This window comes from Ananas comosus, linkage group 23 (genome assembly GCF_001540865.1).
Source record: "Ananas comosus cultivar F153 linkage group 23, ASM154086v1, whole genome shotgun sequence".
In the NCBI taxonomy this organism is placed as follows: Eukaryota; Viridiplantae; Streptophyta; class Magnoliopsida; order Poales; family Bromeliaceae; genus Ananas; species Ananas comosus.
In genome coordinates, this window is record NC_033643.1 from 1,908,214 (window position 1) to 1,926,100 (window position 17,887).

At 37.3% G+C, this 17,887-nt stretch overlaps 3 protein-coding genes across 3 annotated transcripts; 2 read left to right on the top strand and 1 right to left on the bottom strand.

Moving 5' to 3' along the window:
• Nucleotides 293–5,882, bottom strand: LOC109727936 (26S protease regulatory subunit 6B homolog). The gene is given in 7 exon segments (XM_020258167.1): nt 293–733; nt 1,243–1,326; nt 2,290–2,442; nt 3,184–3,342; nt 3,612–3,842; nt 5,322–5,731; nt 5,734–5,882. Coding segments are annotated over 7 exon segments (1,224 nt in total). The 5' UTR covers nt 5,786–5,882; the 3' UTR covers nt 293–598.
• On the top strand, nt 6,804–11,456 carry LOC109727938 (V-type proton ATPase subunit E-like). Its single transcript, XM_020258169.1, has 6 exons — nt 6,804–7,148; nt 8,014–8,114; nt 8,860–9,016; nt 9,726–9,922; nt 10,473–10,572; nt 11,100–11,456. The coding sequence occupies exons 1-6, from the start codon at nt 7,047–7,049 to the stop codon at nt 11,124–11,126; spliced, it is 684 nt and encodes a 227-aa protein (XP_020113758.1). The 5' UTR covers nt 6,804–7,046; the 3' UTR covers nt 11,127–11,456.
• On the top strand, nt 12,180–16,702 carry LOC109727937 (serotonin N-acetyltransferase 1, chloroplastic). The gene is made up of 8 exons (XM_020258168.1): nt 12,180–12,333; nt 13,651–13,733; nt 14,169–14,229; nt 14,719–14,908; nt 15,342–15,441; nt 15,629–15,729; nt 16,124–16,217; nt 16,461–16,702. Exons 1-8 carry the CDS (start codon nt 12,299–12,301, stop codon nt 16,538–16,540), a joined length of 744 nt encoding a protein of 247 aa, XP_020113757.1. The 5' UTR covers nt 12,180–12,298; the 3' UTR covers nt 16,541–16,702.

Genomic DNA, 17,887 nt, shown 5'->3' on the forward strand with positions numbered 1-17,887 from the left:
TTATACTAAATTATATAAATATAAAATAATTATTCGAGCTGTTATCGAGCAAAAACACGAGCGAGCTGTCTCAAGCTTCGGTCGGCGAGCCGAACACGAGCTGGCTCGCAAACAGCGAGCTGGATTGCCACCCCTAGCAAACACAAAACTCCAAATACCACACACAAAGCAAATTTCGGCTCCATTCATGATAACCACAAACACAAACTACAGTGTGCAATCAGTCGATTCTGAAAATAATTAAGAAGATTGAAAGATTAAGGGGTTTTTGTTGCTGCAATAAGTAAATAACTTGAAGAAAGGAGCACTATGCTATATGATAATAGCAGCTTGAAAGAATGTAAATCATGTCTACAGTTGAAATCCAACTAGTTGGCATGCAAGTATTAGTCCTACTTCCGTTCCACGAAGCAATTTGAATTACAGAAATACAAATCCAAAACAAGGAGGTGAATAAAGAGGAGCTTAAAATCAATTTTGCATGAAGAAACATGTAGCATGTATCACTAACAAACCTCATTTTCCATCCTCGAGTACATAATCAGTTTACATGAAAGCATTGGGACTAACTTGGTAAGTTGACCGTTAGACGCCGCTCTCACTTGTAGAAATCAAAATCGGTCTCCGGCTTCTTCACGTTGGTTCGATAACCTTTCTCGAAGTCCTTCGGAAGAATCACGTACCGGTTCTTGCGGACGGCGTGCATCCCGGCTTCCTGGCAGATGGCGGCAATCTGCGAGAGATTCACCAAATTATAATCTTTATCATGCAACATCATGTGAAATGGTTGCTTCGTTATAAAGTGATGTTAGGTTTAAGAAAAAACTTCGCCCAGAAATGCACTTCAAAATTGATCTGATCATTTTCCCATCTCTTTGGTTTGATCCAAATCAACAGAAAACAGAACTATACTTTCCCACTAGTCCACAAACACCCTAATAAGTGAAGCACGTGGCACGCAGAGATGCCGACTACTAACTAGGGAAGATAGATAATCTAGTAAATGGTATTCACAGCATGAAATAATAGATTATCCAAAAAAAAAAAAGTTTACTGGGATTATTGCTTAAAGAAGATTCAAGTTCAGAATTCAATTCTGATTAATTTTCTACTCCTAAGACTCGAATGTTTCTGCCTAAGACAATATAAGCAGAGATGCTGTCAAAAGGTGAGGAAAGATATTTAAATCCTACAAAAAGAAAAGGAACAAACTGAGTGTAAAGGAATGCAAGGTTTACTCACGTCAGCAGCACTGATTTTATCTGGTCGAGAAACGTAGTCTTCTAAGTCAACCTCATCACTGAGATTCATTTTAGCAGTACACACCTGAAGCCAGCAGGAAAAGAAAATAGTGAATTTCATAGAAATTACGACAAGAATACACAATAGAAAGAAATCTAGTTGTTATGGCCAACTGCATACACGAATATCCAGACAACAAGCTAATGTTACAAATATATGTGAAGAAATACGTATAAGTGAAAAGCCATGTTCCAAAGTCCTTTTGAAATCCAAATATTCTAAAAAAATCTTCCTTTGTTCTTATGATCATTCAAATATAACTCAGTAAATTGAGGGGGAACAAGAAAAACTAAAAGAGATGTAAGGAAAAGCATACAATAGTAGTCACTACACCACAGTGACTAGAAATACGATATTATGGTTTGCTGAGCATGATAAGCTATACTCCCAGTTGGTTAAGGTGATGTTTCTTTCCGTATAAACATATGAGACTTGACACGCAGATAGTATGAACAGAGGATGAGAGAAGAAGGCACCTGGTGAGTTATGAAAAAGAAAAAAAGAGAACAGTAATTTGAGGAAAATGTAGATTTGTCCCATTTATTTACACAATTAAAATCCTAGTACATGCACTTGGGTCCTCGAGGAATGCAATTTAATCAGACAAGGCAAAAGGTTGCATCTTCAGAAAAGCTGTTTAGCAGTAGATATTACATACTCAGTAAATGCCCATTTGGCCTGGCAGTTAGAACCTCTACTCTAGAAAGTAGAAGCTTCAAGACATGAGGTATTCAACCAAAAAATTCTGGAACTTTTGTTGTAGCGGAAAGCTAAAATAAGCTTTTGAGCCCCAATGCAGAAGCTACACTTAGAATATTCAGCTTGTGATATAGCAGAAAGCTTCCAAGAAGGTTTTAATGAAAAAGGCGTTAGTGATTCTCAAACAACTCTACTCAAACAATAATTATGTAAAACCTCCAGCATGGACAAACAAGCTTATCTCATATTGAACAGAGTACAGTTCTACGCACTAACTGAACAGCTTACTTGAAAAACAAGACGCTTCTGCCGTCTGTCTGGCAAAGGAAATTCAATTTTCCGATCAAGTCTACCCGGACGAAGAAGAGCAGGATCTAAAGTATCTGCCCGATTTGTTGCCATAATAACCTTCACATTCACCGTTTGATCAAACCCATCCATCTGCAAAAGCATTCAATTAACACACTCAACTAATGCAACATGGATGAAGCCGGGCAGGGATAATCACATCTACTTCCCTAAAACATATCTTTCTGCATTCATACCCCTCCACAATTAAAATTCTAAATGTTCATCTATCTCCTTCAAAATCTTTTATATGCACACTAGCACTTAGAAAAATGCTTTTCATTTTAAAAGGAACTAATTAAATAAACCTCCCTTTAATTGGAAGACCAGCAACTTAAGATACAGATATTTTTCTAATAGCAGAACATGTACACTAGATTCTCTAAGAACTTTATGGGACCTGAAGTGAAGCAAGTGAATCAGATTAGAAGCAAGATATACAACTAAATCCCAAGATAAGGTTTCCAACATAACCATCGCAGAAGGAAGCTAATCTATGGAGTTAGAATAGAGTATTGACCAACATATGCCCTGGATATACCAACATATCAATTGGGAAAGAACCATGTCAGGACAATCATATCGGCAAGCACAGAAGGATAGTTAATTAGATAAAGGATGTCATTCTTGTAACAAGGACAAAGCACAATCAATTGGCACATACAATCAGTTGGAAAGTTAATAAGAACTTTACAACCCAGACATGGAAAATAGACTACTCTGCTTGGCTATAGTATAATTTTTCTTTAATCTTGTAATTTTGTACCCAAAAATGAGAGGAGAGAGGCAATTATCTATTTTTAACTAGCACTTGCTTTGTTATAATAATCATACCTGATTCAACAGTTCCATGAGGATACGCTGAACTTCTCTGTCAGCTCCTGTTTGAGCATCGAAACGTGCAGTAGCTATGGCATCAACCTCATCAATGAAAATTATAGCAGGTGCATTCTCCTTAGCAAGTCGGAAAACATCTCGAACCATTCTTGGACCCTGTGAGATACCAAAAAGAACTAAGTATAAGAGAGACAAAATCTGGCAATACACCATGGAAAGCCTGAATCAGTATCACAAGTAGCAGTGAAAGACAGTATTAAAAACAATACCAGAAATTCAGCAGAAAAATTCTATAAGAATTGGTAGTTATAGTCATGTTAACTTAAACAAACAGCTGACCACAATTAAAATGCAGAAATTGTTCCAGAAAACAAACAGAAAAATCAAATGCAAAGTCAAACGAATGCTAATCAGTCTATAAGTACCTCCCCCAAGTACTTCTGAACAAATTCTGATCCAACAACTCTTATAAAAGCTGCAGTTGTGTGATGAGCCACAGCCTTGGCAAGCATTGTTTTGCCAGTGCCAGGGGGACCATACAGAAGTACACCTCTTGGGGGATCGATGCCAATCTGCTTGTACAGTTCATGATGCGTCAAAGGCAACTCAACAGCTTCACGGATTTCTTGCTTCTGGATATCACACCCTCCAATGTCCTGAGTACAGAATAGAAGTATTTAAATTAGAAACTGTAAGAGAAGAAACATACTCAAACTAATACTGACAAGAAGAAAGAACATTATGATAGAAAAGCAAAGAAACGAGCCTAGTCAAAAAAACAGCTCCTCTATCAAGCAGTTACATAACAAGGTTCCTATAGGAAAATATACTCGTCCTAACTTACATAAGCTTTCTTCTCTTGTTATTTATAGTTTCAACACACAAACCACATTTTGTAACTTTGGAACACCAGAAAATAAGCACAATAAAGCACATAAGAGTACGAAAGAAGTACTTCTAACACTACCACTTCATAAGAATATACTTCAGGAGCCCCATTGCCAGTAATATAACTATAGCAACTCTTTCAAAGCTGGTACAAAGTGTTCAATTGAGTAAACAATAAGGGTTCTGTTGTAAGACACAGTGAAGTCGATAATGATCTCTATCATCATCTTAAATATAATGACATTTGAAATTTCTGATCATGGGATTCATGACAACACCAAATTACTACGAATCTAGTACCATAGGCCACATGTCCACTAAATTCATTAACAACACCAGTATTCTATATATTAGCCTCATGTGTCTCCTCTTTCTTTCCACCACTAAATCCTGTCTCTGCAGCATAGTCCCAATTTATAGTGCTAATATCCCTCACAAGACAACGGGGGAAAGCTACAAGAGATCACATCAGGAGATCTAACGAACTTGAACTCAAGGGCCATTTATCCGCATGCAAATTGCATATAATACAAACATGTACTTAGTTTAAGGGACAGATAAACACTTGGATCCTCCCAAAAGTGGAGATTCTAAGTATGTTATAAGTTCAAATTAGTGGCCACAACATATGAATCAATAGAGTCTTAACAATTACCCGCCATCAAGTTCTAACTTTTATTACAAACACTGAAGAAAAAAAAGGAAATCCCATATGCTAAACTGAATCTCAACGATGAGCAAGAACTATATCGAAACTCACATCAGCTGAAGGAACAGAGTACCAAAAAAAGAACCAACACACATACCTGACTTAAAAATCAGCACCTAAATCCTGTCCTAAACAACAGAATACCCTTTGCTAGCCTAAGCACAACAAGTCCTAACATAAAATTCCCCAAAATCACCCAAATTCGCAGAAAAATCCAATCCTTTAGCCAGCACAGATCAAAATACGAACTTAAGAGTTTTGGAATTGTTAGAATTCACATAATAGATGAGTTCAACCTTCTCCAACTAGCTGAGGACCAAGATGCTGGAATCACCCCAAACGCTAAACTACTCACTGGTAATTAACACCTAAATTCTACGCTATAAACAAGAAAACCCCCTTTCCTCACGTAAACCAAACAAAGTCCCTAACTTTTAAACGTGCCCCAAATCACCCAAATTCACATGAAAATCCAAACTTTCAACCAGAACGAATCGAAATACGGACTCTAGGGTTTCGGAGTCGCTAGGAAACTCACGTTATAAGTAACGTCTGGCTTCTCCGACTGGCTGAGGAGCGAGATGCTCGAATCGGCCTCCGGCGGGAGCACGTCGACCAGGGCGTTGGAGTGGCGGTGGAGCGCGACGGAGGCGGAGGGCTTGAGGAGCTCCCTGTTGATCGTGCTGAGGATCCGCACGTAGTAGTTGGATCCCGTGGTGGATCCCACGATGCCGTTGTTCTGGTCGACCATCTCCATGAACTGGCCGATGACGAGGGGCACGGACTGGATCCGCTTCACCTCCTCCTGGGCGCGGAGGAGCTCGCGCTTCAGGTTCTTCTGCTCGTCCTTGACGTACTCCTCCTGGATGTCGACGAACTCGATCTGGCGCTGGAGCGACTTGAGGCGCCCGTACAGGTCCTCCTCCTCGTCGGCGGCCGCGGAGGCGGCTGCGCCGGAGAGGGTGTGGGCTTGGGGTCGAGGGACATCGCGGACGCCGCCATTGTTGCTCTCTCCTGCTTCGTCTTCTTCGCAAGGAGAGAGAGAGAGAGAGAGAGAGAGAGGGTCGAAGGCAAAGCAAAATAGCGAGGAGAGAGAAAAGGGGATACTTCGCTTTTGTAGAGGCCGCGATTTGCGTCTTCTACAAGGCGGTGGTGACGGGTCGCACAATGTTCATCCTGATCCGAACCCGATTGGATCCGATAACAGCTCGCAGTAGATCCGACCCGAACCTCGATTCAATGCATTGGAGCCGGGTTGATTAAAAATTTCGGGCCAAAGCCCGGCCCGATGCCCATTTATTACTTTCGGCTAGAGTCGGGCCTGTAATGGCCCGCTTAAGTTCGGCCCAGTTTCTTTTTCACGCATTTAAGCAACTTTTTTTCCTTTTTTACTAAAATATATTTTGAATTTTTGTAAAAATATATAAAATCGAATCAATTTGAATCACAAATTAAATCAAGCCGAATCAAACCAAACCAAATCTTATTGCATTTGTTTTTCTTTTGGCCAAATTACAGGAAATTTTCCTGATAATACTCTTTTTTTTATTTTTTCCTATGCCATTCAAAAATCTATAATTTATCCTCTTAGAAAGTGAAAAATGTTCATAGGAGGTACGCTGTGACAAAATGACCAAATTATCTCTCATCTTCTTCAGGGTGGGCATGGACGAAGAGGTGGGTAAGAGCGAGGGCGAGGGCGAGGGTGAGGCGACAGAAGTGGGCGAGGGTGTGCGTGCAGGCATGGACAGAGGGGTAGGCGTGGGCGAGGTGGCGGAGAGTGAGGCAACACGGCTGAGGATAAGGAGAAGGGTTTCAAAGATATTTTGAATATAAAAAATATGATATAAATGGAACACTAATGGCAGAGGGTAAAATAAATATTTTTTATTTCTTAAGGATTAAAGTGTAGAATTTTGACAGGGAAAAAGGTTAAAAAGTGAGTATTGACGGGGTTTTCTGTAATTTAGCTTTTTTTTTATTTTTTTGGTCGTTTCAGGAAATGGGAAACGAATCCAATCTCGGCTCGTCGTTTCCCGGCTCTGACCGGTTCCGTAGTTGGTTGCACGATCCGACCCTCCCTTCCTTCGCTCCTTCTCCTTCTCCTTCTCCTTCTCTCTCTCTCTCTCTCTCTCTCTCTCTCTCTCAATCTCTCTCTTCGCCATTAACGAATAACTAGGAGAGATCGAGATCGAGATCGAGATCGAAACCCTAGCATTATCGTCTACTCTGCTGTAGCGGTCGAGGAGGGGTGGGGGCGAAGATGAACGACGCCGATGTGGGGAAGCAGATCCAGCAGATGGTGCGGTTCATCCGCCAAGAGGCCGAGGAGAAGGCCAACGAGATCTCCGTCTCCGCCGAGGAGGTCCCTTTCCCTAATAATTTCCTCTCAAAGTTTTCCGATTCGGAGCTGCGTTTTGATTCGTTTCGCCCTTTTCTTTTCCTGTTTAATTTGATGTTTATTTGTTGGTACGATGATGTAACTGCTAAACTACATTTAATTACTCTTTTGTCTATATTATGATCCTGATCGCTACTTCCTTTTTGTTCTTTAGCTATGGAGTAAAAATCGCTTTTACATTCTAAGTAACTCTTTTTTTTTTTCACTATGGAAATAATAGAAAAGGTGAATGGCACCATTGGTCCCTAAATGTTATCGTTTTTGCAAATGGGTCCCTAAAAGTTATTGATCTTTTTCGTCGAATTAACTGATAATTCGAGTGAAAATTAGCTGCTCGGCACTGATAGATGCCCAATCAGAACCAACAAATGCCCAACATGTGGCAACTTCTATTCGATTTAATGGGCTCTTTGATAGTTGATAGAAGAGATTTGATTGAAACAACCAATAAACGGTAGGGACCTAAATTGTAAAAAAAAAATAAAAATTAAATTTTGAGGATCAAAGTGAAAACTCTATAAGCATTGAAGAACCAATGGTGCTTTTCACCCATAGTAATGTAATTTCTAAAGAAATTAGTTGAGTGGGCTTGCTCCAGATACTAGTAAATGAGTGAGATTTTGTACTAAGCTATTAGGAGGAGGTTACAGAACAACAGACAAATAAACTTTAGGTGCAAAGCAAGGTTAAAAAATGCTATTTGAAGCATTATGCAGCTATTTTGGATATATTTGTTTAATTGAAGCAATTGGCGGTTGCGCTGTCTCAAGTAAATTTAATTCGTTGTTTTTGGCTGATGCTGAAAGCTTCTTCTTTTTTACGCGTTCAGGAGTTCAACATAGAGAAGCTGCAGCTTGTTGAAGCAGAGAAAAGGAAGGTCCGACAAGACTATGAGCGGAAAGAAAAGCAGGTGGAAATTCGTAAGAAAATGTGAGTGAGTGTACAGTCTTTTTTTTATTGGCCGTAAATGATTCAAAAATGATGCCTAGTATGTTATATTACCATGTAAATCATAAAAAGAATGTGGTGGCTTCTTTATAGGTTCACTGATTAATTAATGCAAAAGCAATGTTTTGTTCCACAACTGCCTTTTTTCCTCATATCCTTTCTAAAGATAATAACTAGTGGGTTATCTATGTCTATGTGTTAGAACTTGTAGTCGATGTAGCATTGACTGTTTTAATATCAATGAAATGTAAATATTGATGAGTCTGAACTTATTGACAATTTTGTCGAAATTCCTAGACTGTGGACCTCTTAAAGCTTAGTGTGGCAACAACCCAACCAGAATTTGTTTCATCTCAACAATATTTTTGTATAATGATAATATGGCATCTATATTCATGTATAACTCAACAGATGATCCTGACATGCATATGGAAATTTGGTTAATGTTAACTATAACCCTCCTTCCAATCTCTGGCTTGAAAAGATTTTGGCACCAATTAAGAGGATTGATGTTTCACCAATAGCTGATTTTAGAGCACTGCTCCTATGTTGGTCTTCGACATCTTTTTGAACATCGCTAGCCCAAATAGATGATATCCTGATCGATTTGTACTTGGGTCCATTAGAGTAAAATCATACATGGCTTTGCTTTCATGCAATCTTGATTTTTTATCACTTAGAACTTTCCTCGGCCTTTTTGTTCCGTAATTTTTTCCTCTTGTTGCAGTGAGTATTCTACGCAGCTAAATGCATCACGCATCAAAGTGTTACAAGCACAAGATGATGTGGTAAATTCAATGAGAGATGCTGCTAGCAATGAGCTTTTGCGTGTCGCTGATAATCCAAAGTCCTATGCAAAGCTCTTGAAAGGCCTGATAGTTCAGGTACTGGGAGATTGTCTTTTTTCCTTCTACAAATGGTGATGGAGACATTTTTTGAAGCCATTAGAGCAAAACCTTCTCTATTTATCTGAAAACATATCTGTATTATTCTTAATCCTTCTTCTGAGTGATAATAGTACATCATTGATCATTAGGATCAACTCCAAGCTATTGTCAGGACTTCAAAAATTTAGGAAATTTTTTCATTTCTCTTATTGGGGGGAGGGGGAGGGGGAGGGGGGGCGGGGCGTCAGTTGATTGCCTCAGAGCTTATTGGACTATAGCCATATTGAAATGGGTATCTGAACTTTCACTATTTTGATTTTTTTTATCCGACTTATGCTATGTTTGATTTCACTACCTCTTCATTAGAACTTAATCATATATATAGCGGCTTTAACAGAATTCGCTATAGCCTAACAACATATTCTGTTTCTTGACGGGATATTCTGTACGGGGGAACCGTTAAGTTTTGACAAAACTTACAGGAATTTCTGAAATCAAATATCGATAGGTTAGTAAATTCTGAATCTCTAAAGTTTAGTCATCAACTTCAAAATGCGCTATAGTGTTGGTTACAATTTTTACCTTATTTACATCATCTTCTTCTTTCTATGAATTGTTTATATTAGTAGTTTGATCTGTGGACTTCAGTTTGGAATTTATAGAATTTATAAGTTAGTGATGAAATTGTGCTCACTTTGATGCTCAGAGCTTACTACGTCTGAAAGAGCCAGCTGTATTACTACGGTGCAGAGAGGTAGATCGTCGGTTGGTGCTATCCATCTTGGAAGAAGCTAAGAAGGAATATGCAGAAAAAGCAAAAGTTCAATGTCCTAAGGTTACTATTGATGAAAAAGTCTATCTACCGCCACCTCCAACCAATCGTGATGCTCATGGACCATTTTGGTACTTTTTTAATAAACTATGCCAGATTAATATCAAGTTCCATGCTCTTTCAGAATTTTTATACTTTGAACATCTTAAGCTCTTATGAAAACTATTAAAAACTATGTATATAAGCAAGATCGATATCTCCTGGACTATTTGAGTACTTTCGTTAGTTGATCACAGAAACAATATAATAACTTAATCACCAGTATATAATGTATTGGGATGGGAAATGACAGATAATCTTATGTGGCTTTTCTGTTGTGTATATAAATGATCTATTCCACTTTGTATATACAACTTCTGACTGGCCACATGCATATTTACCAACATTTGACAAAAAAGAGATGACCGTCTGGTAAAAATTTATGCCTTTGAGATGCTGTATTTAATTGCTTTATTGTGATATAGTGCGATTTTAATAAATCAAATGCAAGAAAATATGTTTAGAAACATATGGCAGTTCTACAGTGATTTCAGCTCTGCAGTAACACTTCTTTCTCTCTCTCTCTCTCTCTCTCTCTCTCTCTCTCTCTCTCTTTTCCCCCGTTTGTTTTTGGCTGAACAGCTCTGGAGGTGTTGTGTTGGCTTCGCAAGATGGGAAGATTGTCTGCGAGAATACCTTGGATGCTAGGCTAGATGTTGTTTTCAGACAGAAACTGCCCGAGGTACGTGATAGGGCTCTAAATGTTGAGCATATTTTGAACAGAATGGTGCATTATGTATGTTCATAGATGTGCGTATAATGTCGAATTTTACAAAGTTCGTCTCACGTGACTTTTACCGGGTGTTTAAGAAAAACCAGTCTGGAGCTTTTGCTTTTGTGAGAAACTGAAATATGCTTTTGGGCCGCAAAAACAGAAACTCACTTCTGCTGCGCCATACTGAAGCTGTTAATCATCAATTTATCATTCACCATACTCAAGCATATATATATATATATATATATATATATATATAATTTGCATCACCTCCCGTAGTTTTCGAATATTTCTCTCTTAACTATCCGTAATTCTCAGTTGGAAGGTGCATTTAGCCTATTTCACTGTAATTGTTTATGCTCAACACTAGTCCTTAAGTTCGAGACAATAATTTGAAGCTTCCTTTGGTAAAATATTAAGTTAATAGATGAATTTCACTATAGCCTTTCCATGAAATCCTCTCATATATTTTGTTTCTTTCCTCTCTCTTGCAGATTAGGAAGCTGCTTTTTGCGAAGTAGCTGCTGCCTTTTTTTTTTTTTTTATTTCTCCTCCTTGCAATAAATGATAAGCCATGTCTTTAGTTCTCGGACATGGGATCATCTTTATCTTTTCTAAAATAAATTTTTGCGGCTGCTACTGAGACGAGATTTGCGAACAATGTATCGCCGAGCTTTTCTTGCACTGCTCAGGGTAATTCTTTGATTTTTTTTTTCTTTGTTTTTTCGTTTTGGAATTTTTCCTACTCTATTGTATCAAAGATAAAACGGCTGAAGCACTGAACCATCGATGAGAATTGAAGGATTAAGTAATTGCTATCTTATTTGTTGACATAAATTCCAATTTTTGCACCAATTCGACTCGGTCCTCGGAATTTCAATGTGGTTGCTTTTATTTTTGCTATGGAAAGAATCTGTCCGGGAGATTTTAGTACAGTGTATCTCTTTGTATCACTACTGTAATAACACTTTGTTAAATAACACTGCTCCTTTTATGTTGTTAGCTCTAATGGGTAGCTTTTGCTTTTGAAGTTCAAAAACTCTTCTTTTTCTTTTCTTATCTTTTTTTTTGTTTTTTTTAAGAGAGAAAGGCAATATGCTATACACATCAGTCATTTTTTTTTTTCAAAAATAAACTTAGCTAGAAATATAAAGTAACTGGATTTCAAATTTGGAACTTTGCCATTACAATTCGGCACTGTTTCTGCTTTTACTGCTGGCTTTTGCTGCAATTTTTCACCTTACCATGTAGCAAGAGAAAAATCTAAAATTTCTACTTACAAATTGTTTGAAAAGCGAAAAGACAAAAAGCGAGAAACTTGCGAGTTTCGCAAATTCGATTTCGCCTTCCACCCTGCCAAAGTCGATGATCTAATTTTCGTATAATTGTAATGAGAGTTGGAACGATACTGCAACTTTGATGTCAAAACAAATGCCATCCATGTTTACGACTTTGCAAAGTTACGAGCTCAACTTCCGAGATCCGATCCACTTAAACAAACAATGATCCGGATCAAACTAGACACGATGACCCGACGTGAACCCGACTCGATCCACTCGCCGCCTCCGCGATTAGCGGACCCGATCCTGTCTCGCACGCCCCACCTTATCTCATTCTCTCTCTCCCTCTCTCTATCACTCTGCTACTTAGAGGTAGTACACCAAAAAATCTAGGGTTTGTAAGGAGGAGGAAGATGCTCTCAAGCGCCACATTTGCTTCATCTTCAATGTAAGAATGAGTGTATAAATCGCAGATATATGCTATTCCCATAAGGATCTGTACACCAATTTGTTGTCTCTTTTATCTCTGTGCGCATTAATGTCGATTAAGTGTGCTTCGTTGGTGGAATTTGATGTTGGAATTGATTTGGAGTGGATTTTGCTTTCCGTTAAGCTGATGCTCTGTCCAACTTCTATTTATCATGCTTGTGTATGGCAACAATTTTGTTACTCTTCACAGAAGTACAACAAATGAGGAAAAGTTGTGTTTTTTATGCTTTTAATTGCCTTCTAGGGCCCTTCGGTTCAAGGATAATGAACATTGGGTAAATATTTTTTATCCCTGAGATAGCTTACTTTTCCGGGATAGTTAGAATAAAAATAAAATTATGTTCGGTTTGTAATGCTGCTATCCTCAAGAATAATTTTGATTGCATTTGATTAATTTTATGAAATAGTAGAGGATAGTGAAAAAAAATTGATGGTTGAATTTGATATAAGATATGATATAATACAATTAATTTAATAAAAATAATTTATTATAATATTTAAGTATAATTTATTATAATATTTAAGTACAAATGATATGTATTAATATAGTAAAATTACTGATTTTATAATAAAAATAAATTATTATAATATATAATATATCATGTCTGCATAATTTACTGTAATTTGATTGATAATATTAATAAAGCTTGGAATTAAAGGGTGGAATTGTACTATTCCGCCGAAAGGGTGGAATAGTTTATTCCAAGCTATTCCAGGATAACCGGTAATAACTAGGTTTGATTGGGATATTTTATCCCCTCCAACAAATGCCCTGTTTGGCAAAATACTATTTTTAGGCCACAAAATTGTATGGGTGGGCGGAAACTATGATATAAATAGATGCATCAGGTGCAGGCCATAACTTTTCCTTAACATGAGAATTGAAGTGGCACATTTCAAAATTTTTGGACCGATCAAAGAGAATTTTGACTAAAAGTTTGGGGACTAGTAGTGCAACTTACCCATTTGTAATTGTTTCGGGTACTTGAAGTTATGGAGGACCTACTTTTAGCATGATATCGACATCAGCCTAGTTGTTTAGAATTTTCTTGGTAATTGGATGTTCAAGAGACCCTAAGAAGATGAAGAGCCCTGTAAAGTCCTTACATTTACTTTAGTATCTTCTATCTGTTATACTTTGAAACAATCTATTTGTAGTTGCATGCTTGTTTCAAAAGAATTTTATGTGCAATATGCGTCTCGGTTAGTAATACTTCCATGAGTGCTTGGACTAGAAGGCAGGTCTTTTGTACTGATATAGATCAATGTGATTCAGGTGTCAGATTCGTCCAATGACATGTCATTTTGAAAAGCGAGATCAGCTTTTAACTCATAGAGTGTACTTTGGGCTGCGACAAGGTAAGGTCTTCTTCCGTTCAAAAGCTTGGTATCAATCATTTCGACTAGATTGACACACGACTGTTATTGTTTGTTCTTATTAGATGGTCAACTATTTATTCTGATGTGATTAGATTATCAGGACATGTTGTTGCTTATGATGAAGTATTTCAAAAATCATTTCTGAATTTTGGTTGTAAAGTATCTGAAAGATCGGGATTTACCTATACAAATTATTTTGTTTGCTATCAATTTTGGGACTTTTTTCCACATAGTGGTTTAAAAGTCAACATGATTCTCTTTAGCAGACGTAATGGAAAATTTTATGTTTCTGCACTTCCAATTTTTATTTAGTGCACGGTCTTTGCCAATCTCCTGAAATAGTCATTTTTGTTAATGCTGTTCTCGAATAATGAGTTGTATGGGCTCTATCACTATTCTTAGCTTATTTTGCAGCAAACAGAAGGGAGAAGAGTTGGTCCTTGAAGGCCGGATTTTGGGATTCCATCAAATCTGGGTAACTAAACAAATACGCTGACACTTGCTGTTTAATGATTAGAAGCATTTGAAAGGATTAATTTACAATAACCAGTTGTCTTGTTTTATTTTTTGTAAAGATGGTGATTGGTGTTGCATTGAGTTTATTTTACTCATCTAAAGTACATTCTTGTACCTAGTTTTTTAGCAACACCAATATTTTATTGGACTCATTCGAGGCTAGTGAACATTCTGAGAAATCTGTTGATGTATGATCAATTATTGCCTGCGCTAATTTTTGTGGGGATTGATGTTGTTTTCTCGTATTATTCGACTTCTAAACTTTCTTCAACCATATATAGAACTTTTTAAATTTCTCATAGGAATAAAAAGATACTTCTGCAAGGCCCTTCATTGATTTAAAGGTACTTTATCTTTAGCAGTAACAAGGGTTACTAGATATGGCTTGAAATGATAGGGATAAGCAATATGTTGAAGGGAAATTAGCCATTCCTTTCTTGTTTTGCAGTTTCTTGAAGAATAACAACACGACAGAGATAATTGAGCCACCCTCAGCACCAACAGAAGAAGAGGAAGAGCCCATGCCTGAGGAAATCGTTCTTATCGAAAGAACTGAACCTGATGGAACATTTGAACAGATTATATTTTCTTTATCTGGAGATGTAGATGTATACGATCTTCAAGCTTTATGTGACAAGGTGTGTTTTTCTTTATTTTATATCTGACTACTTAGAAAGTAACATTCATTCGAAAAAAAAGTCTGGCGGCTTTTAATTTGAAGAGATATTTACAAATATGGTTGCAAAACATCTATTGACACATATAACCCTGCAAAAACCACATTGCTTAAAATTGCCTTTAAAAATTTAATTCCTTATACATATAACCTTCTACTTACAAAGACATCCCTCTTTAAAAGATTTTTCTATACAAAAACCCGCCTAATCCCATGAATTGGATGGCTTACCAACTTAAGGGCATTTTATGTAAGAAACTGTAACAGGTCTATATGAAAATTCAGATTTTATGAGAGTATATTTGCAAAGAGAAGGTTTTGCAGGGATATGGGTAAAACACCTTATTTGAACCACCCTGATGATATCATGTAATAATGATAGTTTGGTTTAATAGGTGGGCTGGCCTCGAAGACCACTCACAAAAGTAGCGGCATCTTTAAGAAATAGCTACTTAGTCGCTACATTGCATTCAAAAACAAAATCTTCAGGCACAGGTAATCATATATTATTATTCTTCTATTACTTTTATGTGCTTTCTGTGTGGCTATGATCATTTGCCAGTGCTTACTGTGGCTCTATGATCATTTGCCATTCTCGTTCATAATTTATCAATATTTGCAGCTGAGTTTCATTTGTCTAGCTGATGAATATCTTAGTGTATTTGGAGAAGTTATTTGACAGAAGGAGATGGTCGGAAGCAACTTATTGGCATGGCTCGCGCTACTTCAGACCATGCTTTTAATGCTACAATATGGGATGTCCTCGTCGATCCTTCCTATCAGGTATTAAATGATAGAAACACTTACATATATGCCTCTGCAAGATTATCCAAATTCGTATATTTGAACAATCCGAATTTTCGTGTATGCCCTTCACAACCTTAATTTCTACATGTGTAACCTTTTACATAAAATTGCCTCTCTTTGAAAAGTTAACTAAAAGAAAACTAATTCCACTTGGTGAATTGGAATGATCTCCCAACTTACAATATATGGCACTTCCGAGGGAAAATAATAACAGGCTAAGCAAACAAAATATAATGGCACTTGGTTGATCCCACTGTTTGATTATAGCAATGATGGCATATGATAGAGAATATATGGTTTACATGTCTGCTTATTTGTACTAATTTTAGGCATCAAGTTAATAACACAGGTTTGTATTGGTGCCTTTTAGGGCCAGGGACTCGGTAAAGCACTCGTAGAACAGCTAATTCGAGCATTGCTCCAAAGGGATATTGGCAATATAACATTGTTTGCAGACAATAAAGGTAGGAGTGCTGAACTGCTGTCACTGTATCTCATTAATAAATGACAAATTTAACAAGCTGAAAATTTTCAATTTCAACATGCATATTTAAAGTAGTAAATCTTGTCGTGGACACTCTTCCATTCTCCATTGTTGAGATTGAAGATGGATATACCTTAATTGAATCTAATGAAAATAAAAACTCAATACCTTTTCAAGTTCCAAATACTTGAACTTGAAATTTTGTTTGTCCTGTGAACTGCAGTTGTTGATTTCTACAAGAACTTGGGATTTGAAGCCGACCCAGAAGGCATTAAGGGCATGTTCTGGTACCCGAGATACTAGTAATTGATAGGTAGTTTTGTTTGTATTATAGTTGTATGTTCATTGAGCTATTTTAAATAATCCATTCATCACATATACCAAACCAATGTACCAAATATGTGTCCACGTAAATGATCAAACAATTTATCCAGTTTCTAGTTTTTGATCTTCCATTTGATTTTAGCCTTTTGTTGTTCATTCTGTTGTCCGATTTTTTCAATTGATTTATTGAGGTAGGAGCACTTGAAGATGCTTCTGTTATTGTCTTTGATCTCTGTAGTTAATTATGATCTCTCTAGTTGTTCGGTGCGACTTCCAGAAATAACTTCTCTACTTTGGGAAGTAGTAATTTGGCACTTTGGAAACAACAATGTCTGGAGCAGAAAATATTCGTTTAAATGCTTGTTTGCCATAGCCTCCGTTTTACATCTGCTTTTAGCTGCAGCTGTCTCTTGTATAGCATCTGTTGAAGAGGTAAGTTCAAAATTTCAGCTGTGATAAGAGAGAGCAATAGACTCGGAGCCCCAAAAGCGGAAACTCGGGGCTTCTCCCTCTGTGGCTGATAGAAGCTGTTGCATGAATATTCAGTATATTGTTTTTCCTAATAACATTACCTAAAAAGAGCATTTTGTCGACAACAATACACCCTACAATTAAGGCCAAAACAGCCCCTGGCATCTCGGAAGGAAAGAATCTGTAGTAGAAATAGTCTTGGACAAGAGGAAAACAGGAAAAAGAAATCGAATTTCGACCTTGTGTACAAAATTAAATAGTGAACTTAAAGGAAATGTTCAACCTTCCAGATCAATAATTCATTGAAATTTCTCCAGGTTCTAGTTACTCGACCGTCTGTCAAATTTCCAATTTATGCGTGAAATATTCCACACCTTATTCGGTTGTATTGGACTGATTGACAAAATACAAAATTGCACAAATGCTAGAAAACTCTACTTTCATTGTACTTTACCACATGTCCTCGGAATAGCGATGCCACAATTCATTCGACTTCTTATTTGCACCATCATGCACCTATGTTTTCGTGCTTGAATTCAACAGTGTTTATCGGAGAATTTTTCCTCCACCTTTCGTTTGTTGTTGTAACTCTAAATTCTCCACCTTTCGTTTGTTGTTGTAACTCCTGGACATCGTTGGGACAGCGAATACTCTATGTTGAATTTCCATGAGTTGGGAACTTTGATTGTTTCTACAGTGATGCAATAAACCATTTAACTGGACTTTTCTAATCTTATTTGTTCTTCTGATTTTATGTCAGAAAGGGATATTTGACATGGTATGAATTGTGGCAGCATTGTAGACCAGTTGTTAAGTGTTCAGAATCTTTGACATGGCTTCTTGATGACAACTCTT

What these genes read in the sequence shown, in the direction of transcription:
- LOC109727937 (XM_020258168.1), top strand. Translation starts at nt 12,299, where the DNA reads ATGCTCTCAAGCGCCACATTTGCTTCATCTTCAAT. An exon ending in ACATTTGCTTCATCTTCAAT is followed by an intron (nt 12,334 to 13,650) that starts GTAAGAATGAGT and finishes AATGTGATTCAG; the next exon opens with GTGTCAGATTCGTCCAATGA. An exon ending in TCGTCGATCCTTCCTATCAG is followed by an intron (nt 15,730 to 16,123) that starts GTATTAAATGAT and finishes GGTGCCTTTTAG; the next exon opens with GGCCAGGGACTCGGTAAAGC.
- LOC109727938 (XM_020258169.1), top strand. Translation starts at nt 7,047, where the DNA reads ATGAACGACGCCGATGTGGGGAAGCAGATCCAGCAGATGGTGCGGTTC. An exon ending in TCTCCGTCTCCGCCGAGGAG is followed by an intron (nt 7,149 to 8,013) that starts GTCCCTTTCCCT and finishes TTACGCGTTCAG; the next exon opens with GAGTTCAACATAGAGAAGCT. An exon ending in TCAGACAGAAACTGCCCGAG is followed by an intron (nt 10,573 to 11,099) that starts GTACGTGATAGG and finishes TCTCTCTTGCAG; the next exon opens with ATTAGGAAGCTGCTTTTTGC.